This window comes from Ornithorhynchus anatinus, chromosome 19, assembly GCF_004115215.2.
Source record: "Ornithorhynchus anatinus isolate Pmale09 chromosome 19, mOrnAna1.pri.v4, whole genome shotgun sequence".
NCBI lineage: Eukaryota > Metazoa > Chordata > Mammalia > Monotremata > Ornithorhynchidae > Ornithorhynchus > Ornithorhynchus anatinus.
The window spans coordinates 28063762-28090373 of record NC_041746.1 but is presented as its reverse complement, the minus strand read 5'-3'; the positions used below and the strand labels follow the sequence as shown (position 1 = coordinate 28090373).

The 26612-nt window shown below is 43.2% G+C and overlaps 1 protein-coding gene across 2 annotated transcripts; it reads left to right on the top strand.

The window, feature by feature from the left end:
- Nucleotides 1–2936: 2936 nt before the first annotated feature.
- Nucleotides 2937–26548, top strand: UBE2J1 (ubiquitin conjugating enzyme E2 J1). Of its 2 annotated transcripts, XM_029047279.2 has the most exons (9): nucleotides 2975–3074; nucleotides 11344–11455; nucleotides 12858–12931; nucleotides 14833–14964; nucleotides 15306–15390; nucleotides 16741–16846; nucleotides 18585–18714; nucleotides 19734–19856; nucleotides 25322–26548. In XM_029047279.2, exons 3-9 carry the CDS (start codon nucleotides 12872–12874, stop codon nucleotides 25607–25609), a joined length of 924 nt encoding a protein of 307 aa, XP_028903112.1. In that variant the 5' UTR covers nucleotides 2975–3074; nucleotides 11344–11455; nucleotides 12858–12871; the 3' UTR covers nucleotides 25610–26548. The 2 variants fall into 2 exon arrangements, with proteins under 2 accessions (XP_028903111.1, XP_028903112.1); XM_029047278.2 differs by lacking the exon at nucleotides 11344–11455 and having other exon boundaries at nucleotides 2937–3074.
- The last annotated feature ends 64 nt before the right edge of the window (nucleotides 26549–26612 follow it).

Below are 26612 nucleotides of genomic sequence, written 5' to 3'. Positions count from 1 at the left end.
CAAAAACTCCTCACCATTGGCTTTAAAGCCCTCCATCACCTTGCCCCCTCCTCCCTCGCCTCCCTTCTCTCCTTCTCCATCCCAGCCCGCACACTTTGTTCCTCTGTCCTAACCTTCCTTCCCAGACTAACTCCCCACTTTTCCTCATCTCCCACTCCCATCTCCTCACCCTGACTTGCTCCCTTTGCTCTTCCCCCCTCTCCCCGCCCCACAGCACTTACGTAGCGATCTCTAATTTTATTTATTTAGATTGATATCTGTTTACTTGTAGTGATGTCTGTCTCCGTCCTCTAGACTGTGAGCTCCTTCTGTGGCTCTCTTTATGGCTGCATTGCACGTTCCCAAGCGCTTAGTACAGCGCTCTGCACACAGTAAGCGCTCAATAAATACGATTGAGTGAATGAATGAATGAGAAGCATCATGCCATACTGGATAGCCTGAGCCTGGGAGTCAGAAGGTCATGAGTTCTAATCCTGCCTCCGCCACCTGTCTGCTGTGTGACCTTGGGTAAGTCACTTCACTTCTCTGGGCCTCAGTTCCCCCATCTGTAAAATGAGGATTGAGACTGTGAGCCCCACGTGGGACAGGGACTGTGTCCAACCCTATTTGCTTGTCTCTGCCCCAGTGCTTAGTACAAAGCCTGGCACATAGGAAGCGCTTAACAAATACCGTTATTATTATTATTGATGGTGGACAGGGACTGTGTCCAACCTTATTTTCTGTGTCCACCCCAGCGCTTAGGACAGTACCTGGCACATAGTAAGAGCTTATCCCAGCTTTGCCACTTCATTGTGGCAGCTGTTCTCCCTCCATCTTACACCGTGAGGCCTAAGTGAGAAAAGGACCGTGTCTGATTTGATTGTATATCGACATTATTATATCTTATCAGTGCCACTTGGCACTGTTCTAAGCGCTGCGGGAGATACAGGGTCATCAGGTGGTCCCACGTGAGGCTCACAGTCTTCATCCCCATTTTCCAGATGAGGGAACTGAGGCCCAGAGAAGTGAAGTGACTTGCCCACGGTCACCCAGCTGACAAGTGGCAGAGCTGGGATTCGAACCCATGACCTCTGACTCCCAAGCCCGGGCTCTTTCCACTGAGCCACGCTGCGCTTACTATGTGCCGAGCCCTGTTCTAAGCACTGGGATAGACAGAAGGAAATAATAATAATGTTGGCATTTATTAAGCGCTTACTATGTGCAGAACCCTGTTCTAAGAGCTGGGATAGATAGAAGGTAATAATAATAATAATCATCATCATAATGTTGGTATTTATTGATCGCTTACTATGTGCCAAACCCTGTTTTAAGCACTGGGGTAGATAGAAGGTAACAATAATGATAATATTATTGGAATTTATTAAGTGCTTACTATATGCTGAGCCCTGTTCTAAGCGTTGGGTTAGATAGAAGGTAATAATAATAATAAAGTTGGCATTTATTAAGCGCTTATTATGTGCAGAACCCTGTTCTAAGCGCTGGGATAGAAGGCAATAATAATAATAATGTTGGTATTTATTAAGTGCTTACTATGTGCCGAGCCCAGTTCTAAGCGCTGGGATAGATAGAAGGTAATAATAATAATGTTGGTATTTATTAAGTGCTTACTATGTGCCGAGCCCTGTTCTAAGCACTGGGATAGAAGGTAATAATAATAATAATAATAATAATAATATTGGTATAATGTTGGTAGAGAAGCAGCATGGCTTAGTGGAAAGAGCCCGGGCTTGGGAGTCAGAGGTCATGGGTTTGAATCCCGACTCTGCCACATGTCTGCTGTGTGACCTTGAGCAAATCACTTAACTTCTCTGTGCCTCAGTCCCCTCATCTGGAAAATGGGGATTAAAAAATGTGAGCCCCACGTGGGACCACCTGATGACCCTGTGTCTCCCCCAGTGCTTAGAACAATGCTCGGCACCGAGTAAGCGCTTAACAAATACCAACATCATTATTATTTATTAAGCCCTTACTAGGTGCAGAGACAGGATACCAAGATTATTACTGTCATTATCATTATTATCATTACTATTATCATTATTATCATTATCATCATTATCGTTATTATCATTATTATAATTATTACCATTATTATTATCATTGTCATTACCCTTATAATTATTATTATATTATCATATTATCAATTATTATTTATTATTTAATAATTAATAATAATTGTTGATTATTATTAATTATTAATATCATTATATTATTATAATGATAATTATCATTAATATTATCATTGTCATTATTCTTGTTATCATTATTATCACCATTATTATGATCATTATCATCATTATTATTATCAGTATCATGACCATTATTATCATTATTATCGTTATCGTTATTGTTATCGTTATTATACTTGTCATTATTATTATCATTGTCATTATTCTTATTATCATTATTATCACCATTATTATGATCGTTATCATCATTATTATGATCAGTATCACGATCATTATTGTTGTTATCATCATTATCATTATCGCTGTTATTATCATTATTATAACGATCATTATTATCCTCATTATTCTTATTATCATTATTATCCCCATTCTTCTTATCGTCATCATCACTATTATGATCAGTATCATGATCAGTATCCTCGTCATTATCATCATTATGATTGTTGTGATTATCATTATCATTATTATGAACCTCGCCCCCCCCCCCCCTTTTCCAGATGAGGCCGGGAGAAGTGGATCGCGCAGGGGCGGGGGCGGGATTCGAACCCGCGCCCTGGGCCTCCCCGCCCCCGCCCGGGCCGTGCCACGTCACGGGGCTGCCGGCACGTGTCCCGGAGCGGCCCGGCCTCGTGACCCCGCCCCGGCCCCGCCCCCCTTCCGGGCTCCACCAATGGGAGCTCGGGGGGCGTGTCCCTCCGCGGAGGGGGCGTGGCCTGGGGGGGGAGGAGGGAGGGAGCGAGTCTCCGGCCGCCGCCGCCGCCGCCCCGGGCCGGAGCTCCGCGCTGCAGCCCATCGATCGATCGATCGATCGCCCCCGCCGAGCCGATCGAAGCCGATCGGAGCCGATCGAAGCGGCCATGGAGACCCGCTACAACCTGAAGAGCCCGGGTGAGCGGGGCCGGGGGGGCCCCGGGGCGGGGTAGGCCTCGGGGCGGCCCCCTCCTCCGGGAAGCCCTCCGCCCCGCCCTGCCTTAACCTCGTCCCCTTTGCCTTTGGCCCTGCCGTCCTTCCCCTCCTTAATAACAACGCTGGGCCTTGGCAGGCCCCTACTATGTACTGAGCGCCGGGAGCCATACGGGGTCATCACGTTGACCCCCCCGTGACCCCTTGTAGTCCCCATTGGACAGATGAGGGAACGGGGGTCCCCCCCCCCGAAATCAAAGGACTTGCCCGCAGTCTTCTTCTAACAATAATAATAATAATAATGGTGGTATTTGTTAGGCGCTTACTATGTGCTAAGCGCTGGGGAGGATGCAAGGTCATCGGGTTGACCCCCCGCGACCCCTTGTAGTCCCCATTGGACAGATGAGGGAACGGGGGTCCCCCCCCCCGAAATCAAAGGACTTGCCCGCAGTCTTCTTCTAACAATAATAATAATAATAATGGTGGTATTTGTTAGGCGCTTACTATGTGCTAAGCGCTGGGGAGGATGCAAGGTCATCGGGTTGACCCCCCGCGACCCCTTGTAGTCCCCATTGGACAGATGAGGGAACGGGGGTCCCCCCGAAGTCAAAGGACTTGCCCGCAGTCTTGTTCTAATAATAATAATGGTGGTATTTGTTAGGCGCTTACTCTGTGCCAAGCGCTGTTCTAAGCGCTGGGGAGGATACAAGGTCATCAGGTGGTCCCATGTGGGGCTCACAGTTTTTAATCCCCATTTGACAGATGAGGGAACTGAGGCTCCAAAAAGTGAAGCGACTTGCCCAGTCACACAGCTGACAAGTGGCAGAGCTGGGATGATAATAATAATAATAATAATAATGGCATTTGTTAAGTGCTTACTGTGTGCCAAGCATTGTTCTAATTATAATAATGGTGGCATTTGTTAAGCACTTACTACGTGCAAAGCACTGTTCTAATAATCATAATAATAATGGTGGTATTTGTTAAGCACTTACTATGTGCAAAGCTCTGTTCTAATAATCATAATAATAATAGTGGTATTTGTTAAGCACTTACTATGTACCAAGCACTGTTCTAAGCGCTGGGGAGGATACAAGGTCATCAGGTTGTCCCCCGTGGGGCTCATAGTTTTTAATCCCCATTTGACAGATGAGAGAACGGGGGCCCCAAAAAGTGAAGTGACTTGCCCAAAGTCACACAGCTAAGTGGCGGAGCCGGGATAATAATAATAATAATAATGACAATGGCATTTGTTAAGTGCTTACTATGTGCCAAGCACTGCTCTGATAATGATGGTGGTATTTGTTAAGCGCTGACTATGTGCCAGGCACTGTTCTAATAATAATAATGGTGGTATTTGTTAAGCGCTTCCTCTGTGCCAAGCGCTGTTTCTAAGCGCTGGGGTAGAAACAAGGTAATATAACCCCTAGTGCTTAGAACAGTGCTTGGCACAGAGGAAGCGCTTAACAAATACCATCATTATTATTATTATTATTACACCCTAACAATCCTCTCGACTATAAGCCCGCTGTGCACAGGGATGGTCTCTCTCTATTGCTGAATTCTACTTTCCAAATTAATAATGAATTATTATGGTATTTGTTAAGCGCTTACTATGTGCCAGGCGCTGGGGTGGAATCAAGCAGATCGGGTTGGACACGGTCCCTGTCGCTCGTGGGGCTCCCAGTCTTAATCAGAGCGCTTAGTACAGTGTCCTGCGCACACAGTAAGCGCTCAGGAAGTACGATTGAATGCATGAATGATGGATCAGCCGTAGCAGCTAAATTGGGGGTCCCTCCAAAGCCTCAAAAATAGAATAGAAATAATGGTGTTTGTTAAATGCTTACTATGTACCTAACATGGTTCATTCATATTTATTGAGCGCTTACTTGGTGCAGGGTGCTGTACTAAGCGCTGGGATAGTTTCAGTGCTCTGCACACAGTGAGCGCTCAATAAATACAGTTGAATGAATACAAGGTCATCAGACTGTCCCTCGTGGGGCTCACGGTCTTAATCCCCATTTTACAGACGAGGTAACAGGAGCACAGAGAAGTTAAGTGACTTGCCTAAAGTCACACAGCTGACGAGTGGCAGAGCGAGTGCTTACTGTGTGCAGAGCACTGTACTAAGCACTTGGGAGAGTATGACATAGCAGTAAACGGTCACGTGCCCTGCCCACAACGGGCTTACAGTGTAGAGTGGGGGAGACAGGCATCAATCCAAATAAATAAAATTACGGATTTATACGGAGGTGTTGGGGGGCTTGGATGGGGGAAGAGCAAAGGGAGCAAGTCAGGGCGATAAAGAAGAGAGTGGGAGGTGAAAATGTTGCTTCTGATCCTTCAATCAGTGGTATTAAGCGCCTACTTTGTGCACAGCACTGTATTAATTGGGAGAGTATAATAGAGTTGATAGGTACAGTCTCTGCCTACAAGGAGTTTAGAAGATGCAGATTTCTGCCTGTCTCCCCCGATTAGACGGTAAGCCCGTCAGTGGGCAGGGATTGTCTCTATCTGTTGTCGAATTGTACATTCCAAGCGCTTAGTACAGTGCTCTGCACATAGTAAGCGCTCAATAAATACTATTGAAAGGCCTTGTGCCTGCAACCACTCTTCGCGATACCCAAGGCTGTTTCTGCTTCTGCCCATTAAGTGTCCAGAAGTAGAAGGGGTTTTGACATGGTGAGACTGAGCTATTTGGAAAGACCTCGAATGCAGTTCGACCCGTTAGTTTTTGCAGATATGGAGAGATTCCCGGGAATCGAGGAGACGTTCTCGGGAATAAGTGGCCGGCGGATGTCAAAGATGCGTCTAGGAGGGGATACGGCTTGGTTCTCTTCACCGGGGCCTTGGATTGTGGTGAAGAGCGTGTCGCTGGTTTACGGAATCCTATTCTTTTCCAAAGTACACAAACCAACTCAGTGGACGTGGGATTTCGGTATTGTCTAATGTGCTCTTTCCTGTTTTGGGCTACATTTCCTCCTAAAGGAAAAGGCTTGGTTTGGCCAATGCAGGGAGATGTTTATAGGAACAATTGAGTTAGAGATGAGTGATTAACAGAGTTTAGAAGGCCTAGTGAAAATGCTCCCCTCGTTCCTCAGTCCGGGGACGTTTTAAGTAGAAATCTGCTAGAGATGGAATGAGCCGTCAGAATCTGTGGGACCTTCTAGGCCAGGCTGCTGGATTGAATCGAGTGACAGTGGTCTTGGTACGGTAAATCTACTGTTGAAGAGGCCCAGAAAATGAAATGACCTCCTCGTTAAGTGTGCATTTATGTTTTTCATTTCAGTCCTAGAGATGGTAAATGGCTTTGCAGTCTGCTGCCAGCAGCCCTGTCGATTTAAGGAATCTGCCTGTGGGTGGCTGCGCAGCAGATAGGTTCCTAATAATATTTAATAACTGTGGTTTTTTAAGCACTTAGTGCCAAGGAGTGTACTGGGTACTGAGGTAGCTAGCACTTAATAAGTGCCAAGCACCGTACTGAGCGCTGAGGCAGCTACAAGATAAACAGGTCAGACACAATCCACAGTCTAAGTAGGAGTGAATTCATTCAGGGCCTGAGAGAAAACACAGCCATATTCAGCTGTGGCCACCCCTCCTTTTCTAGCCCCCATGGAGAAGAATCCAGTGACGTGTCAAGCCGGAATTTTTCTATAAATTAGCAACTCTTGTCTTGCTCCCAAAGTAAACGCAAATCCCACAAAACAAATTTCTTTTAGCTTGGCCTGACCTGACATAAACAGGTAGGAGTTCAGCAGTGCTTATGCCATCTTCACCAAAGGCCAAACTTTTGATTTTTAAAACACCCGCCGCAAATTGGCATACGCGCGTAGAGGATAGAGCCGAGGCCTGGGAGTCAGAAGGACCTGATTTTCAATCCCGGCTCTGCTGCTTGTTTGCTGTGTGACCTTGGGCAGGTCACTTCACTTCCCTGGGCCTCAGTTACCTCATCTGTAAAATGGGGATTAAGACTGTGAGCCCTATGTGGGACAGGGACTGTGTCCATCCTGATGAGTTTGTATGTACCCCAGCGCTTAGAACAGTGCTTGACATAGTAAGCGCTTAAAAAATGCCACCGTCATCATCAATTAGAGGAAGGAAAGTAACAAAGAGGATCTCTCCATCCCTTCCCCCTGATTCAGGCTTTGCTGTGTACCATCTTCGGGACCCAGCTGCCCAACTCCCTGCTCCTGGGATGGGCCAAGAGTTCAGGGGTCCGGTCCAGGACCAAGGCTTCAACCAGAGCCGGGATTTGGGCACCACAAGATTCGAAGACAGATGCCCAGCCAGTCCAGGACTCGGGCCCAGGTGATGCAGAAGTGTTGAAGCAGGAGGTGGAGGAGCGGGGAGACAGAATGGGATGATGGATAAATATAGCCACTCTATAGAACCAGTATTATAACACGAGGGATACCGGAGAAGCAACTTGGCCTAGCGGAAAGAGCACAGGCCTGGGAGTCTAATCCCGGCTCTGCCATTTGCCTGTTGTGTGACCTTGGACAAGTCACTTTATTTCTCTGTTCCTCGGTTTCCTCATCTGTAAAATGGGGATTCATAATCCCCTTACACTGTCAGCCCCATGAAGACAGGGACTTCGTCTAATCTGCTAACACTGTACTTAACCCAGTATTTAATACAGTGCATGGAACACAGTAAGTGCATAACAAATATCGCAGTTATTTTTGGGAAACTTCACCTAAAGAAAAACTTGCACTGTACTCGTTTGTTTCACCACCGTATGCATGTGCCCAACATTTCTTCAGTAACCCAGCCCGCTTAGCCCAAACAGGCTCACGACATCAGAAGAATATTCTCTAACTCCCTATTTATATTCCAGCCGAAATGCGTAGCCCAAATACATGCTGTGCCCCAACTGTCTTGTATTTATGTGTGTTCATTAGCCAGTTTTTCACGCGTCCTTTGCCTTTGCTCGGGAATGAAGTGCAGTCCAGTTGTCCGTATATTGGCTGATGAGCCTCGTGCAAGGCGTGGAGGCAAGTTTTCAGTTTGGTCTCTTCATCACCCTAACTTCAGCTCTAATCTTCTGAATACTTTACATTCAATAGCTGTGCTTTTCTAGAGGTGATCAGTTTTGTCCAGCATTTTGAGGGAAGAAGAGTGATTAAAGAGAAACCGCCCAAAGCCTACTTGGAAAGAAGTTCCTTAAAATGGTGGGATGTTGCTGTGTAGAATGAAAGGATTCAGGGTATTCCTCTAACCTCATCGGAGTCCAAGTCCTGGCCAGCCCTGCCTAACATCACACACCAGTGACCGCAGTGAACAGGCAGCTCTGGCTGCAAGTTTAGACCAGGGTTTGGACAAAGCAAGAGGAGCAGCAGTAGTCAAATAATAATAATTGTGGTATTTAAGTGCTTACTTTATGCCAGGCACTGTACTACTGGGGTAGATAAAACCAAATCGGGTTGGGCACAGTCCCTGTCCCACATGGGGCTCACAGTCTTAATTCCCATTTTACAGGTGAGGGACCTGAGGCCCAGAGAAATGAAGTGACTCACCCAAGGTTAAATGGCAGATAAGTGGCAGAGCTGGAATTAGAACTCAGGTTCTTCTGATTCCCAGGCCTGGGCTTTATCCACAGAAACAAAGCTCTTTTTATCTGATTCCCTTATCGCAGCATTTCGTTTAGCTCTGGGCCAAGCACTGCTGTCCCTTGTGGCCAGCTTTGCAGAACTCGCCTGCAAATTCTATATTGAACCTACCCTCAGATATCTCTCAGTGGGCATTCCCTCTCCCCTTTGGCTAAGCCCCTCCTTCTATTCCTCATTAAATATCAATCAGTGATATTTATTGAGCGCTCACTATTTGCAGAGCACTGTACTAAGCACCTGGGAGAGTACAATACAGAGTTGGCACACACATGCCCTGTCCACAAAGAGTCTAGAGGGGGAGATAGACATTCATATGATTGCATATTGATTGCATCTTGATATACTCCTCAGAGTTCCTCTTCCAACAAAAATTATCATGAAAATCTGACTAAATGAGTAAGGTGAGAGGGGTGGAGCAGGTTCCATTTCTTTAAACCTACTGCTTGATTTTTGCTTGTCCAGGCCACAATGACAGAATTGTGTTGCTTCATCTCTCCAGTCTTTTTTTTACTATGTCTTCAAAGAAGAAGGGCCGCATAGCTCCCAGTTTCAATGTCTCTTATCGTATATGGGGTTCACAGTCTTAATCCCCATGTTACAGATGAGGTAACTGAGGCACAGAGAAGTGAAGTGAGTTGCCCAAAGATACACAGCGGACAGGTGGCGGAGCTGGGATTAGAACCCAGGACCTTCTGACTGCCAGGCTCGTGCTCTATCTATTAGGCCAAGCTGCTTCTCTGCTTCCAGTAATTCTGCCAAATCTTGCTACTTCAGATTGAGGATTATTCCAGCTTCCCTCAGGGAGCGTCCAGGTCATTTTGGAGCTTTTAGATTGTTCCATCTGGTTGAGCCTTTAATTTACCTACTGACTGGCTTGTGTCAAGTGCCTCTTTTGATTTTTCTCAGATGTGGATTTTTTTTCACACCTGTAAATTTATCTTTAATAAAATAAAAAATAAAATTGGCAATTTTAAAAATGGAAACGAGGTTTTTCTTAGGAAAAAAAAGAGGGCTGTACATATCCCACACTAACTTAATAATTTTCTATTTTAAGTCACATTGGTCAGTCTTTAGGTGTCCAGCAACACTGTTAGCAAACCATAAACTCCAAAACCCTAAGGCAGAGTCGTGGAAGGGTCTGACATAATGGCCCCATGAACCGGGAGCCTTAAGAGTCAGAGGAGAAGGAAAAAAATCAGCATTACAGTGGGAACTGTGTGAGGACAGTATTCACTGAGAAAGAAAATTCTACTAAGAGCCTCAGTTAATTTTTCAAAGGGAGCGACAGAGAGGTAGTGACCAAAAATAAAACAGTTTCGTTTTTCTTTGCAGATAGGTTATATATGGACTGTGTATGTGCCCTCGGCCAAAGCACATTAACCACATGAAAATCTCAGCGAATGTGAGCAGTTGACCACAAGCACAGCTGAAATCATCTTGTTGTTGGCTATGCTTCCTAGCGCATGTGAAAGCAGAGACCATTTATGAGAAATTTTGAACAACATGGTTAATAGGCTCCCAGAAACAGCTGCAGTGCCACATCATCCTTGTTGGCAGCAGAAGAGACCCTCAAAGATTGCTGGCAAAATGGCAGGACAGCTTTGGGGACTGTTTTCTACTCTAGTATATAATAACTGTGGTGTCTTTTAAGTGCTTTCTATGTTCCAACAAGTATACTAAGTAAGGGCTGGGGTGGATACAAGCAAATCCACAGTCCCTGCCCCACGTGGGGTTCACAGTCTCAATCCCCATTTTAAAGATGAGGTAACTGAGGCCCAGAGAAGTGAAGTGACTTGCCCAAGGTCACACAGCAGAAATGTGGCAGAGCTGGGATTAGAATCCATGACCTTCTGACTCCCAGGCTTGTGCTCTATCCACTACGCATGTAAATGTGGTCAAAATCGAATTCAACACTCCTGCTTAACCTTTTTCTGTGACCATTTAAAGACTCTGCCAAGTTTTCAGGGTTGCGTAGTTCTTTAGTCTTCAGGTTCTCAGTCCTAAAACCTCAGAACCCAGGTTGATTTTTCGTTACTGTATCGTCATGACTCTCTCATTATCTGTCCCAAAATTGGTTCAGGGTTGAACACCCAGAGGGAAGAGTAAAGATAACCTGAAAGTGTGATGTTTATGAAGTTCATATGAGAATTTAGTTGACTAGGTGCCCGACTGAATTATTTTTCCAGCTGGTAAGGAATTGCCAATGTTGGTTCACATCTGTAAATTCAAAACCCAGTTTTCAGTCAAGCATATTAATTCCATTTGAAATGTAGTTTGTGAAGCAAATCAAAGAATGAATTATACAAGAACCACGCACAACAGTTAATTAGTCCTGCTTAACTAGCTTAACTCTGAAATACAGTATTCCCCGTTTCACTTCTTTAATTGAAAGGGGGAAAATGAGAATTCCTTTCCCCTTAAGCACAAATTGGCTTCATCTGGAAAGAAAGCAAATTTGCATGTTCAAATTTAAGGGTACTGTCTTTGCAACTTAATGAAAGTTCGAGTTTATTCTTAAATAAAATCTGGAAGGTGCTTATCTATATTAACTTTACTATTTTAATTGTAGATTTTTCTGGAGGATGTTTGCATAAGAATTAAAACCGGTTTCGTCAGTCATTTGGTATTTTTAATTATTCTTTCAGGGAAATCAGTATTCCCGCAGAAGGCATTATTGAGATGAATTGGAATTCAACTGAAGGCTTCAATTTAAGCAGAAATTGCTGTAGAGGCAGTTAAATAGGAAGGAGACTATAGGTAGGCAAATCACTGTTCACTCTGATTCAGGCCCCCAGAGATCCTAGCTTGTCTTGGGTTGCTTCCATCTATCCCACTCCACACTGGACCTGGAACCGAAGTAGCTCAGAACCGTTTTAGGCTCATTCGACTGACAGGATCCCCATCCCTCTCCCTCCCACTTGCCCAGTTTGATTTTCCAGGCACCGTCAGAATTCCTTGGTCTCCTCCGCAGAGATAGCCTGGTCTGGTCAGTCCCCGGATCTCTGGAAAGAGAGTAGCTTTCGAGATACGAGTTCACATAGAGAGAAGCTCCTCTCAATGCTTCGTACTTTCCCTGAGAAGCAGTTCAAACTTCTTTGCCTCCCCACAGACCGGAGGGTTTTCAGTACATTTAGTCCTGAAATGCTGTGGCGTGGGGGCAGGGGGGTTACATTCCTGATGAACCCTGTGGAAAGGAAAACTCACATATTATACACACTTGAACTGGTGCTGCAAGCACGCACACAACCATGTCTCCTAACACTGCTTCATATTCTATCCCAATATTTACACTGTCAGAAAAACTTTCCCTGATTCCCCCACAGCATTTTCCCCAGGTACAGACAAGATGGAAGAAGAACTATCTTTGTGACTTGGCTTGGCCCTCTTTCTCCCTCTAATGTCCCTCTAAGTGACTCATTGAGGAGTGTCATAATTTGTGAAATAGTGTTCTTAAATTGTATCAGAATTTGAAGTGTGAATTATGTGAATCTATCAAAATTGCCACCTTCCCGAAACAAAGCAGGTCCTGACTTGGGTTCCCTGATCCCTGTCCATGAATCAGTTCAGGAAGATGAAATATGATCTTTGGTAAATTTTTCTATTCATTATAGCAACCGCTTGCTCAAAAGAAAAGATGTGTTTCAGTGGTACACATGTAGGTCACAGATGTAATGAATGGTTTATTGGGAAACAGATTTTGTGAGGAGGCCGAACTCTGGAAAACGTGAGAACATCATAGTGTTAATCCTTTGTTATTCTAGAGAGATCATCATCATCGGTGTTATTTATGGAGTGCTTACTGTGTGTAGAGCACTGTACTAAGCACTTGGGAGAGTACAGAGTTGGTAGACACATTCCCAGCCCGTAACAAGCATCAGTCTAGGGAGATATGATGTAAGGGGGCCCAACCAGGTCAGTTATACCGTGAACTGTATTCTTTTTTAACTCTTTTACTTGGGGGATACCAGCTTTCCCCTCAGTGATCTGATATTCCTCATTTCATCCACTTCAGTAAACTAACAGTTGCACCGCTATCAGTTTTTTTTTAATTCCTGCCTATTTCCAAGTGCAACAAGAACTGTTCTAATAATCTTTTAGTCACTTTCAGGGCAGGTTGCTCTCGAGGTATTTTGTACTTATATTTTGAATCCTGTTTCAGCTGTCAAGCGTTTGATGAAAGAAGCAGCTGAACTGAAAGATCCCACTGATCACTATCACGCCCAGCCACTGGAGGTGAGTTGCCACGTCGCCACTGTTGCAGCAATAGCCTCTCTGCTCAAAAAGAAATCAACAGTTTGAAAGACTTACTTGGGCTTTAGGTCTTATGCAACAAGTTGGGTGTTTCTTAGGGTGAGAGAACTTGCTTGGATATTGCCAAATTTTTAGCTTTTTCAAGGTCTTTTATTTTCCAGTTAGGCCACCTAAATGACTTAAATTGGAACAAAAGTTGGCATTTCTATAGCCAGTATAACCAGGCCAGTTATACCATGAACTGTATGATTTTCTAAATCCTTTACTTGGTGGCTACCAGTTTGGTGAAGTAGATTTTCATACCTTATTTATCAAGCTGCATCTTATCTGTTTGGCTGTCTTCAGTTGGTATGTTTTCTTTCATCATTGGTGTCTGACAGGTCATTTGTTGGGCCTCTGCAGTGGGCAGGATTTTATAAATTAACAAGAGAAAACTTCATTAAAAATCCAAATTAAAATTAAGATTACACTCCCCAAGAGAAAATGTAATGTAGTTTATAAAGCTGTCAGCTGCAATCTTTTGTTTTATACCTTCATTTGTAAAGAAGAACTTTAGTTTAAAGAATATTAAAGACACATACCAAAATCATTACCCTGTAGTTGCTTTCTTGGAATGTGCCACATGTGAGAAAATTGCCACTTTTGTTAAGTGGGAAATAGAAAACAAGGTTCAAGATATCCTGCCCAAGAATTTGTTCCGGCAAGGTCAGTCTGAGCTGACCCAGAGAAAGGATGCAAGGCCTAGAATTGAACCTGACAATTCTGCAGCCCCCAAATTCTAGGCAAGTTAATTTTAGCCCATCTCCTTTTTCTGGAGCTAAATGCAGCAAAGAAGCTAGAATAAAACAGTTTAGGCATGGTATTTTTAATTTTTCTAAGTCTTCATGGGATTGGCATGTTTAAATTCTGCATTCCAGTGCAATAGCATCTTTTAGAAATTTATTATTTGAGTTTTGGAACATTTCAAATGGTAAAGTTTTCGACATTCATGGGAATTAAATTCAGCTGATTTTTAGGAATCAACAACTAAGGCAAGAAATTGGAGTATCTTAAAATTACTGCCTAGGTTCCACTCCTGTACTTTGCATACTTCCTTTTTTTTAATATGGTATTTGTTAAGCTCTATGTGCCAGGCACTGTGCTAAGCACTGGGGTAGGTACAAGATAATCAGGTTGAACCCAGTCCATGTCCTAAATGGGACTCAGTTTTAATCCCTACTTACAGTGCCTGGAACAGTGCCTGGCACATAGTAAATGCTTAACAAATGCCATAAAAAAAAAAGATGAATTAACTGAGGTACAGAGAAATTAAGTGACTTGCTCAAGGGCATATAGCAGACAAGTGGCAAAGCCAGGATTAGAAACCTGACTGACTTCTGACTCCTAGGCCCTGAGTCTTTCCACTAATTCACCCTGCCTCTTAGCTCACTTGGGCTGTTTGTGTGTGTTTTGGGGGAAAATTGGTCTGCTGTCAGTGCAGCATCTGCTGGGGTGGAGGTAGGGGGAATGGGGTGTGGAGCAGGAAGAAAATCAGAGGAGCAGAAGGCCGGGTGAGATGGTGCACTGCAGAGCAGTTCTTTGTTTCTTGGTAACTATTTTTACAGCCCCCAGTTGCCAAGCAACTCTCACTACTGAATTTTAAACTACCACCAGATAACGTGATTCCTGGCCTAAAGGTTTCACTTTGTCCCCTATGAGCTCTCAAAATCATAAGACCTTAAACAAATTGATTTTTGAAATGTTAGAAATGTCCTGTTGGATTTAAGCAGTAGTTATATTCTCTTTTGCCAACCGTCAATGAATCTTGGAGATTTCAGAAGTGGTGATTAAATTCTTTTCTTCCGTGATGCTTAATTGCTACATGTGACTGATTTGTTTTTTAGGATAATCTTTTTGAATGGCACTTCACTGTTAGGGGACCACCAGATTCTGATTTTGACGGCGGAGTTTACCATGGACGAATAGTACTGCCACCTGAATATCCCATGAAGCCACCGAGCATTATTCTGTTAACAGTAAGGATTCTTAGTCCTGTGGTTATTGATAATTATTTGACTAATTAGAACATGGCTGATTCTTTTAAAATCATTTTAAATATTCTTTGTGGTTTACAAGAGCAGATCCCAGGAACATTCTAAACATTAGGCCCATTGTAAATTGAATTAAATTGCTGCATGGTCACGCTCTGTGTACATCTTTTCTTTTACCAGTGGTTTGGCATGCCAAGACGAGGAGATTGCTTGGGAGTACAAATACGTAGCTATTGAGTACTGCTAATTGGAAAACTAATGCTTGGTGTTTGTTCTTTTTAGAGATCTTAAAACAATATTTTCAAGTAGATTCTTTTCTTCTTAAGGCCAATGGCAGGTTTGAAGTTGGAAAGAAAATCTGCTTGAGCATCTCAGGACATCATCCTGAAACTTGGCAGCCTTCATGGAGTAGTGAGTATCAATTTACATTTAAATATGAACCTCATTCAGGAAACTGTTGGCAGAGACTATAATGGGTATTGAGATTTGTAATTATCTTCTGGATGAATGTGGAAACAAGTTGGGTCTTTTATGACTTAAATCCCCCAGCCCAACATATAACCCCGTCTGGCTTGTACAGTTGGAATTCACTAATAGGACTAGAGTTCCTGTAGTTTAGCTGAGGATTGTTATTATCAAGAATGGGAGATAATAATCTTCAGATTTATTGGCATTTTTGTCATAAAGGTGAATGTCTATGCTCCATTTTCCCTGGCAGAATGAAAGGAAGTGAGTTTAGCCTGAAGTAAGAATTAGAATAGTTCAAAAGAAGAAATATTTCTCAATGGTGAGGGTTGTTAAGGATTGCTGAAAAGGAAGTTGAGGTATCTTAAGTTGAATTTAGAGGTTGGATAACATGATATACATCAAAGTGGCCTATCTTCAGGTTTGAATGTCACCAATTTTGGCCATATCCCTCCCATCTCAGTTGGAATTTCCCGCCCCCCCCCAACCAGAGGTTGTGTCTCCACATGGTGGCAGCCCCCACAACCTGGACTGGCCTCTTGTAGAACAGAGACTCCCTTCCCTATTCCAATGTCCCATCATCATTCCCTGGATTTCCTTCGCAGAGATTCTTGGTCTAGATCTTTCTAGTTCTGACAAGACTCAGCCCCCCAAATTCCCGAAGGACCAGTCTAAAGATTGAAGGACAGGTCAAGAGTGGGAGTTAGTAAATGAGCCAGCAGCTATTTTTTATGGTATTTGTTAAGTGCTTATTTCTTTGTCGTGCACCGTTCTAAGTGCTGGGGTAGATACAAGTTTATCAGGGAGGACACAGTCCCTGTCCCATATAGGACTCACAGTCTAAATTGGAGGGAGGAGTACTTAATCTACATTTTACAGAGGAGGTAACCAAGGCACAGAAAAGTGAAGTCATTTGCCCAAGGTCACACCGCAAGCAATTGGCCGAGTTGGGATTAGAACCCAGGTCTGCTGCTTCCCAGGCCCGGGCTCTTTCCACTCGAACATGTTGTTTCTTGAGCACTTCTTCCTAACTGTAAACTATTTTATGCTTATCTCTGCTGCTAGATTACAAATTCCTTTGTGGCCCAGGATCATGACTTCTTCTAGTGTACTCTCCCAAGCTCTTAGTACTGACAGAGTGAGTGCATAAAGGCTTTCCGCCAAGCTACTGGGACTATGTGAGGGTCCCCGTATCCAAACGTAAGCATGTGAGGGTCCCCGTATCCAAACGTAAGCATGTGGGCACCCATTCCATCTTAGGGATGCTTTTATGTGGATTGTTGCTTTGTGTTTCAGTAAGAACAGCATTACTGGCCATCATTGGATTTATGCCAACCAAAGGAGAAGGTGCCATCGGGTCTCTGGACTACACCCCTGAAGAACGAAGAGCTCTTGCCAAAAAGTAAGTCGGGTTGGGTTTTCTCTTTGACTGTGACCAAAGGACATGATATTTTTGTGATGTTTGTCAGAATCCCCTATATTGATCTGGGATTTATTTTAAAACAAAAGTCATTCCTTCAGGCTTATGTTGGAGGAGGGAATGAAAAAAATGCTGCAGTTCTTGTTGGCTGAGCTAACGGCCCAGACTTGACCTAAATTCAAATGGCACACTTACCTCTTCACCTACATCTGATCCTTTTTAAAAGTCAGCCATAGGAGACGTTTGGAAATCAGGATTTCGTCCAATTTTACACACTGGAAAAGAAAAAAAATGTGTGTAAATGATCCATAAATTCTTAATGAATCTGTAAGTTTCTTGTGGGCACAGTTCCGGTCTACATACTCTGTTGTCTTGTACTCTCCCAAGTACTTTAGTGTGTTCTGCACCCATTAAGTGCTCAATAAATACCACTGATTGATACTGAATTGGGGAAGGCAGAGTAGCCCAATGGAAAGAGCCTGGGGTTTAGGAGTCAGGAGTTCCGATTCTAGCCTCAGCTTGATGGCTTCCCTGCTATTTGAACTGGGGAAAGACTCTTAATTTCTCTGTGCCTCATCTTCCTTTTCCGCAAATGGGGATTAAATACCCGTTTTTGTGTGTCTGTGTTTTTTTAATGTATTTAATTAAGGTCTTAACTTTGTGCCAGGAACTGTACTAAGTGCAGGGGTAGTTATAAGCTAATCAGGTTTGACACAGTCCTTGTCCCACATGAGGCTCAGTGTCTTAATCCCCATTTTACAGATGAGGTAACTGAGGTACAGAGAAGTTCAGTGACTTGCCTAAGGTCACATGGCCAGCATGTGGCAGAACCGGGATTAGAACCCAGGTCCTATGACTCCCAGGCCCGTGCTCTTTCCACTATGCCTCCCTGCTTCCCTAGGCCATGCTGCTTCTATTCCCCATCCCTCATTGGTCGTGAGCTCCATGTGGATCAGAGACTGTATGCAATCTGATTATTTTGGACCTATCCCTGTGCTTGGCTCATAATAAAGCACTTAATAAATACCATAAATTGGTAAGAGGGAATGTTAATAAATACCATAAATTGGTAAGAGGAAATGGTTAAAACATTAACAAAAGTACGAAGGATATGTCCTTCCTGATCCCTATTGCAAGAACCGTGTAATTAGACCTTGACTCGGTGGCCAAGTACCAGCACATCATTACTCTTCACAACAGTCCTGTGGGACAGAGAGCACTTGAAGATGGGTTAAATTTCAGAGTAAGAGCTTGTTGAGCACACTCAAGTTATCATTTGGAGGAGTCATTTCTGGAAACCTGGGATCTCAGTCTTCACTTTTTATCAAACCATACTTTAAATACTTGAGGGATTGGGAAATTTATCAGTCTTGTATTCAGATAATTAGGTGAGCAGGCCAGTCAAGTCGTTACTAAGGACTTTCACCTCCACTTGGTACGTAAATTCCTTAGGGAACTGTGCTGCTTGCTTGAATTATATCTGTCATATGGGATCCTGCCACAGCATTTGTCACTTAAAAGGATTTGTTATGGAAAAGGACATTTGTCAAAAGCTTCCTGTAGTCTTGAGCGTGTCTTGGGTAAAATGTGAACAGCATACAAATAAATACAAATTTTCCTTTTGAGAAAATTCAAGGCCATTGTATTTTGCAGACCTTGTTGCTTTGCTTCTGAGAGAGTACATACCGTCAAGTCTTAGAATTGTCCTCTCTCTCCCCAGGTCACAAGATTTCTGTTGCGAAGGGTGTGGCTCGGATATGAAAATTGCCCTGCTGCCTTTAACATCGGGAAGCGACTCGAGCCAAGCTGACAAGGAAGCCAAGGAGCTTGCTAGGCAAATCAGTTTTAAGGTAAAACAGCATTCAGAAATGAGTTCATGTGTTTGTCAGGCACCAGAAGCCCCCAGCGCACCTGAAAATAACGACACACCAAGCCATTCCACCTGGTCGACCAGTGTCTGGCACAGGTGCCAGGAGGGCTGAGGCTTCCCTGACTCCACTGCTCCGAGCAGTCCAACCATCTCCCATGTGGCCTCCTCTGCCTCCCTTCTTCTGTCCCAGGTTCCTGACTACTCCCTCCTAAATAATAATCATTTTTTTAACAAAAGGTATTTGTTAAGCACTTACTATGTGCCAAGCACTGTTTTAGAATACTCACGCTGCCGCTCAAGTGGCAGGGTGTCGTGACCAGCCAAGGTCTTGGACAGAGCGGGAGAGTGGATTAGGATGGAAGAACTGGGAAATACTGAAAGACTACTACGTCTCCTCCTCCTCTTCCTCCTTCACCTCTCCAATTCTACTTTTTAGGAGCTTGCATGTTCTGCCTTTTTTTCCTGGAAGCAGCATTCCAAGGAAAAAACTTGCTGGTGCCTGCTTAATCCTTTTGCCTTCTCTCCATTCTTGTGAGGAAGAGAAAGTAGATCGTATTCTGTAGTTATATATTTTTCTGTTCTACAGTGGCAGAGCACACTATACTAGACACTTGAAAAACCCGCAATAAGGACAGATATGGTCTTTGCTTTCGAAGAGTTTGCAGTCTGAAGGAGACATAAGTAGTAAACTAACACATTTAAAAGTTAGAGAAAAATATAAGTGAGTGAACCAGTCGACCCCCAGGTAAATCAAGGGGTGCTGATTGATACAATTAATCAGTTGTATTTATTAAGCATTTACTGTGTGCAGGGCACTGTACTAAGCACCTGGGAGAGTACTACACCACAATATCGCAGGCACATTCCCTGTCCACAACGATCTTAAAGTCTAGAAGGGGAAACGGACATTAATATAAAGAAATTATGGACCTGTACATAAGTGCTGTGGAGCTTTGACTTGCAGTCTCTTTTAATATGAACTTTATCTCAACTGCGTAGGCAGAAGTCAATTCATCTGGAAAGTCTCTCACAGTGCCGGACCTCAACCACTCTCTCTCCTCAAGTGATTCACCCCAGGCAGACACGCCTACCACATTCCCGGATGCTACAGCTAGTACATCGGTATGAACAGCTGCTTGTCCCGTTAAGTTTATCGCTGTCATCAGGTAACGTTGATAGGGCATCTGCGTTGTGCTGGAAGACCAAACAGCAGACCAGACGCAGAGACGAGGCCCCTGGCCTAGCCCAAAATGACATGGAGTTATAGTGGGCTTATTGAGCGTTTTCTATGGTGCTGAGCATTGTACTGAGTGTTGGGAAAGAATACACAGGTGGGAAGAATTAGTCACGGTTCCTGTCCCTGTCAGGGCTATACTAGGTGTCTATACTAGGTGGGTTTGTGTGAACTGGGGCTGTTTCTTTGGGGTGTTTGTCCAGGCTGCCAGATGACTACAAGAAACCTCGGCTCCTGACAGAAGAATTTCCAAATCCAGCCAAGACTTTATGGATTTAGCATTTCACAACTTTGTGATGAGGTGACTGTGCTGATAAAACCCTCTGAGCCGCAAAAAAAGCCCTACAACATAGAGGCTGCTGTAATCATAAATACAATATTAAAATAGAGACAGTACATGGAGAGAGATAAAGTGGCCAAAAGGTTTCCATGCAGGAACCACATCCCAGAGTTAAGTGAAATAAGTGATCAACCCCACTCCTATTGTCCCCAGTGTATTCCTGGGTCCCTCCCTCTCTTGATAGTTCATCTGCCTTCCCAGATCTTGTACTGTAGACTGTAAGGTCCTTCTCAGCAGGGATTACATCTACCAAATCTGTTGTCCTGCACTTTCCCAGCCCTTAGTATAGTGCTTTGCACACAATAAGTATTCAATAAATACCACTGATTGATTGATTTGAACTGGACTCCTATGATGGCCCTGCCCTGCACAAGACAATGTGCAGATGATTACAAGCTGCTTTTCAGCTTTAAAAAAATGGTAGACAGGAAGTCTGGAGGCAACCAGGTTTACGTATCAGTTTGCCTCCACAAACCACCCGACACAGTCCCCGACGTCGAAGTTGTAGGCTGTCACTGAATTCATTTCACTTTTTAGTCTGAGCCTTGTTCAGAGTAGACAAAGAGGGAGAAAACAAAATTGAGGAAACCAGCAAGCCTTCTGGGAGAAAGAGTGTGGTGCCAACATGGCATCACACTTACGATCAAACCGAAGGGCTAAGGAACAATTGTAGCTTCGCCTTTTTAGGTAACTGTGAGACTTTAACTCCACAGGAATTCAGGCTGCTACTCATAATATTAAATAGCCAAAGAGCACCAACACTGAGGTCTTGGTAAACAGTCTTCCAATATTAAAGCAATGTTCGGTCCATCGGCTACCTTCACTGGGCAGAACGTGTGAAACATAGGTGACAGGGTGGTTCCCAAGCAGCAAAGGAAATTATAAACAGGGTAGTAGAACAAACCATTTTAATGGCGTAAAGAAGCTGAAGACACAGCAGCCCAGCCCCTGGGGATTAGAATTGGAGTGATTCTCGTAGAACAAGGCTTTGAGAAGATAATGGCATCAAGAGGTAGCACTGAGATGGCAGCGGGCACTATGGGTGCCTACAGCAGAGGGCCTGAACATGTGTGGAAGGGATTGTTCCTCTAGATCTACTGTAAACTCCCTTAGGGCAGGGATCATATCTACTAACTCTTCTATATTGTACTCTCCCCAGTGCTTAGTGCAATGGAAATTAGTGCAAGTTAATTCCATTTAATGGTCATAAATTAATCTTTTAGCCACCCAGAAAGGTAAAGTCTCGCTATCATTAGTATCTTCTTTGAACTCCAAAAGACAGCCTTATTCACCTCTATTGGTCTTGGAACCAAGTTGGAGTGGTGTACAGTTCTTAGCCTCTCAGAACCGTGTTTTCTCAGTCATTCTTCGGTGAAAAGACTCCACTCCCAGCACAGATACCCACAGAATAAGTTTTGGTGGAACTGAAAATAGAACGAGGACTTCTGAGTCCAGCTTAGGGGGACTCCCAGGTCCCTGAAACTTGTACCAGTAGTGTCACAACTGAAAGTAACGAGCATTTTACTACCCCTGACTTAATGTACTGAAAAAATATGGGGTGAGCTTCTAATTGTGAGTGGATATTTTCATTAGTAAATGTATATTCATTTATATTGTAAGTAGTCTAGTTAAAAGACAGAACCTCAATGCACAAAGTGAGATAGGAATCAATTTCATCTTCATTGTTAAAATAGCCGTAGTGCTCCCGTGTTTTTCACCTTTTCAAAAAATATGAGCATTTATGGAAATTGTTCATTTCTGTCACTTGAAAAAACACCTCATTTTTCCAAAATGTGCTTATTATTGCTGCTAGGGATGGTGCTTATATAATCTGGCCATAATGGAAATAGCTGAAAACTGGTGAGAGGCCAGGGCAGCTGCTGTTAGTCTGCCGCAAATGCAATATAAATTGACTGATAAGTTATGGTCAAATCCCAGATAAGCTGTGTTTTTTAGCAGTGAGGGGGCTGGGGATTGGTAAAAATCTAGAACACGTCAAATAACGTCAGACCATCTGCTGTATGTTGAAGTTCACTGCCCGGCTATGTGGAAATGCAGAAACACAAATGGGCATCCAACCCCACAGGGAGAATTGTTTACGTCTTCTTTTTAATAAGCCTTTTATTTTTGTAAATATAAGCTTCGACTTTAAGATGTCAAGACACTGAAAATGATAGGCTAAAAATGTAAAAGTAAAAAATAGTACATGCAGTAGTTTTAATTGCTCAGAACATAATGATGGCAAACAGGTTTCAGTCTGTGCTATTATGATACTTTCTCAGTTAAAGCTTTACACTTTTGTAAATATTTACCTTTGTTGCATGTGATGGTCTGCTGAGCGGCCAAGTAGATTAATGCTCTAAAAGATCAAATTTCCCATATCTCATATTGCCTCACTAAGCATATGTCTGAAAATCCTTTGAAAAACTGAGCCACTGTCCTTCTGGAGTTACAGTCAGTGTAATAGGCTGCCTATTTTTGTCAGGTTTGGGGTCATTGTAATATTTTTACTGAAGGAAAAAAATTCTATAAAGTGAGTAGCTTGATTTAATAATAATTATAATAATATAGTAATAATAATGATGATGGTAATTGTTAAGTGCTTACTATGTGCTAGGCACTGTACTAAGTGGTGGAGTGGTTACCAGCAAATTGAGTTGGACTTAGTCCCTATCCCACATGAAGTTCACAAGCTCAATCCCCATTTTACAGATGAGGTAACTGAGGCAAGTGCCTCTGCTTGCTCAAGGTCACCCAGCAGACAAGGGGCAGAGCTGGGATTAGAACCCATAACCTTCTGACTCCCAGGTCCGTGCTCTATCCACTCTGCCATGCTGCTCGATTTATTTGGGCTGTTTCTCTTGCCCAGCTTTTCTTCTTGTCTGCAGGCACAGGCTTTTTAAAACTGAAATGGATTTGACTCTAGATGTTTATTTTTTCCTGATCTAGTTATGTGAACAAGTTGAAGACCAAAAGGATCCAGAGCGTAGTAGCTATTGTAACTCAGATTTCTTTAATCAATCAGTGGCATTTACTGAGCACTTACTGTGTGCAGAACACTGTATTAAGCACTTAGGAAAGTACAATAGTAGATTAGTACAATGGTAAACACTTAGTTCAATGCTCTGCACATAGTACGTTCTCAGTAAGTGCAATTGATTGATTAGTAAACATGATCCCTTGCTCACCAGCAGCTTACAGTCAACAGGGGGAGGCAGACATTAAATTACAGAAAGGATAAACAGTAGAGTAAAAGATATGTGCATAAATGCTGTGAAGTTGGAGTATCAAAGTGCTTAAGGGGTACATGGTCAAGTGTATAGTTGAGGGTAAGGGGAAGGCGATAAGGGAAATAAGGCCTTAGGGAAGGTCTCGTGGAGAAGATGTGAAGGTTAGGAGTCATGGGCCTGTTGCCTGATCCTGGAAAAGTTGGTCTCTCCCAGGAAACAGCATCACAGTTCCTTTGCTCAGATTCTGAGTTGTGAAGTCTCAGAACCAAGGTTCCAACAGTCATTCCTTAGGGAAGACATCAGCCGTCATTATTTTCATGACCATCAGCTTCACGTATTTCTCTCTTTATTTGCTCACATACCTTTTATGTGTTTTCTCACTCTTAACTACATATGTCAATTTATGACTATCTCCCTTCTTAGTTTAGAAATTCTCAAGAGAGAAAAACTTTTAGTGAGTCTACAGCCAAGAAAGGAGGAGAAAAAGAAAGTGAAAGAAAGAAACCCAAGTGTCTCCATTTCTCAAACTAGAGCTTAGGAAATGGCTCTGGTTCAACCCTAGCAAAATCCATGCCACTTCTAAAATTCCCCCAGACCCCTCTTACCAAACGGTAGAACATTATGTGTGAATATTATCAGGGCCCATTTTAAGTGTGTCTCAGGACTATCAAGAATATCAGTCATCTGAATTATGTCCTACCCCAAGGTGATCAGAAATCAAAGCCCTGCTGTATGGGGAATTGAGAAAAAGAGAAAAAGCAAGGTGGACAAAAGGATATAAAAAACATAATTTGAGAGAGACACAAAAATAGGGAAATGAAAACACATCATGAGGTCATTCTAGAGTAAATAGCTCTAATGGACAATATCCTATTGAGAGACAAAAGAGGGAGAAAGGAGGAAATAAGAACCCGTAATATCAGAACCTTCTGGATTCTATGAGCAAAGAGAAATAATTAAAATAAAGTGGAATGCAGTAAACCAGAGAGAGCCTGAGGATTTGTGAGGAAAATAAACATCAGGACATCAAGATAGAGGGGAGCAGGGAGTATTTTAAGATTGGGGTAGGCAACATATAATTAATCTTTAAAACTGAAAAAATAATTCTCCAAATTATGAACTAATCAGTTGTACTCTTCCATTATATAATTTAGAAGAAAGATGGTGAGTGGCAAGATAAGTAAGACTGTAAACTCATTGTGGGCAAGGTGTCTGTCTACCAACTCTGTTATGTTGTACTCTTCCAAATACTTAAGAGTGCTCTGCACACAGTAAGCACTCAGTAAATAAGATTGATTGAAGTAAACTTTTTGAGGGCAGGAATGTGTCTATCAACTGCATTGTAATGTACCCTCCAAAGTGGGTACTGTGCGGTGCTCTGCGCACAGTAAATGCATAATAAATACCGTTGATTGATTGAATGGCTGATCATATAGTTGGTGGGAAATGGTCTCCTGTCCCCAAAGGCCTCCTGAGGGAGTGAAACAGTGTGGGCAGATACAGGGCCCTTTCAAGGTCAGCCAGGATTTGCAACTGGAGGGCAGCAAGTCTGGAGCTGAGAAATGAAGCAGAGAGGACTGAGGGTAAGCTATTTTATCTGTTCCATACTTTAAAGTCCTTAGGTAACCTCATCAGAGTGGGTTGCGAGACTGGGGCATAGGGTCTGGGATGGATCCCAGTGTCCTTGCCCTGCTCCCTATTTAGTTTCTCTTTTAGCTACCAACAAGTTTATTTACTAACACTGTACACTGCTTCACCCATTTAAAGCCGTTTCTTATCTTAGAGAGAGGGTCAAGAGGATGAGGACAAGACGGCCACCACCCTTCCAGAACCTCCCCCGCCAGTGCCGAAGAGCACCTCTCTGAGCCCTCGCCAACGCCGCGCGCAACAGCACAGTCAGAGAGGAGCGTCCACTTCTCCTGAGGTGATTCAGACCCAACAGCTCGGAGCCAACCGAAACACAGATCACGCCGGATCGGCCGCCCTGATCGTCATCCTGACTTTAGCCTTGGCAGCTCTTATATTCCGACGGATCTACCTGGCCAATGAGTACATATTTGACTTTGAATAATAATACTGCTTCTGTCGTAACAGCTGTGACTTGAACGCTTCATTAAACATTCTGCATTGGCTATAATATAAGAATTGTTTACAAAGGATTTTTTTTTTGTATTTATCCCCTTTTTTGGTCCTCATGAATGTCAGTATATACCTTTAAGGCACGTGACTCTAGGCGGACTTTGATGATAATTGCGTCTAGAGGGAGTGTCTAGTTGTTCGTTCAAGGGGCTGAGCTCAATGCCAGGGTTCTAGCCTCTGCCACCCCCGCACTGATGTGCTGGAGCTGTGGAGAAATCACTTACTCTTTATGTGCCTCGACTTCTTTTTGTGTAAATGTAACATTTAGATGTCAGTCCTTTTGAGGTCCTTGGATATAAGGTGTTTTCGAAGTTCCATGTAATGCCAGTAGTCCAGTTCCCGTGTAGTGAGCGTTATGTTTCCATCCAGGCAAAATCGTGAGGGACATGCAGAGACTTAGAGAAACCTGGGCTCTGGACACTTGCTCAAAAGGCAGTCCCGGGAGACAGAGCAGACTGGAGATCCCTGTTCCCGAGGCTGTGGAATTCAGGGTCCTGAATGAAGGAGAAAGGTGACCTCAGACTGAGGCTCTTTTCACAGAAATCTTTGCCCCGAAATGGTGTTAATTAAGGAAAGGAATTGATATTTTGTAATTGCTTTCATTTATCGAGAGAGTTCTAGGAGACAAGCCCCACAAAATTGTGTTCCTAACTGAAAAAAGGGTTCAGACAGAACTTTTTTTTGTTGTTAGATTGGATAATTCTGGAAGTTGAATGTGTCCTCTACCAGTTGTATATCTTGCATTTTACAAATTGATTATATAAACACATGTCTATTCTTGCAACAGTTATTATTAAATATGTAATATAATTATTTACCCAGAGCTATTGTCTTTTAATTATTCCAGAAATATACATAATGCATTAAAAAAGTTTCATGTGCATTTTTTAATTAAGAAGCCTTTACCGTGGCTTTGTTGTTTCAACTTTGCTATA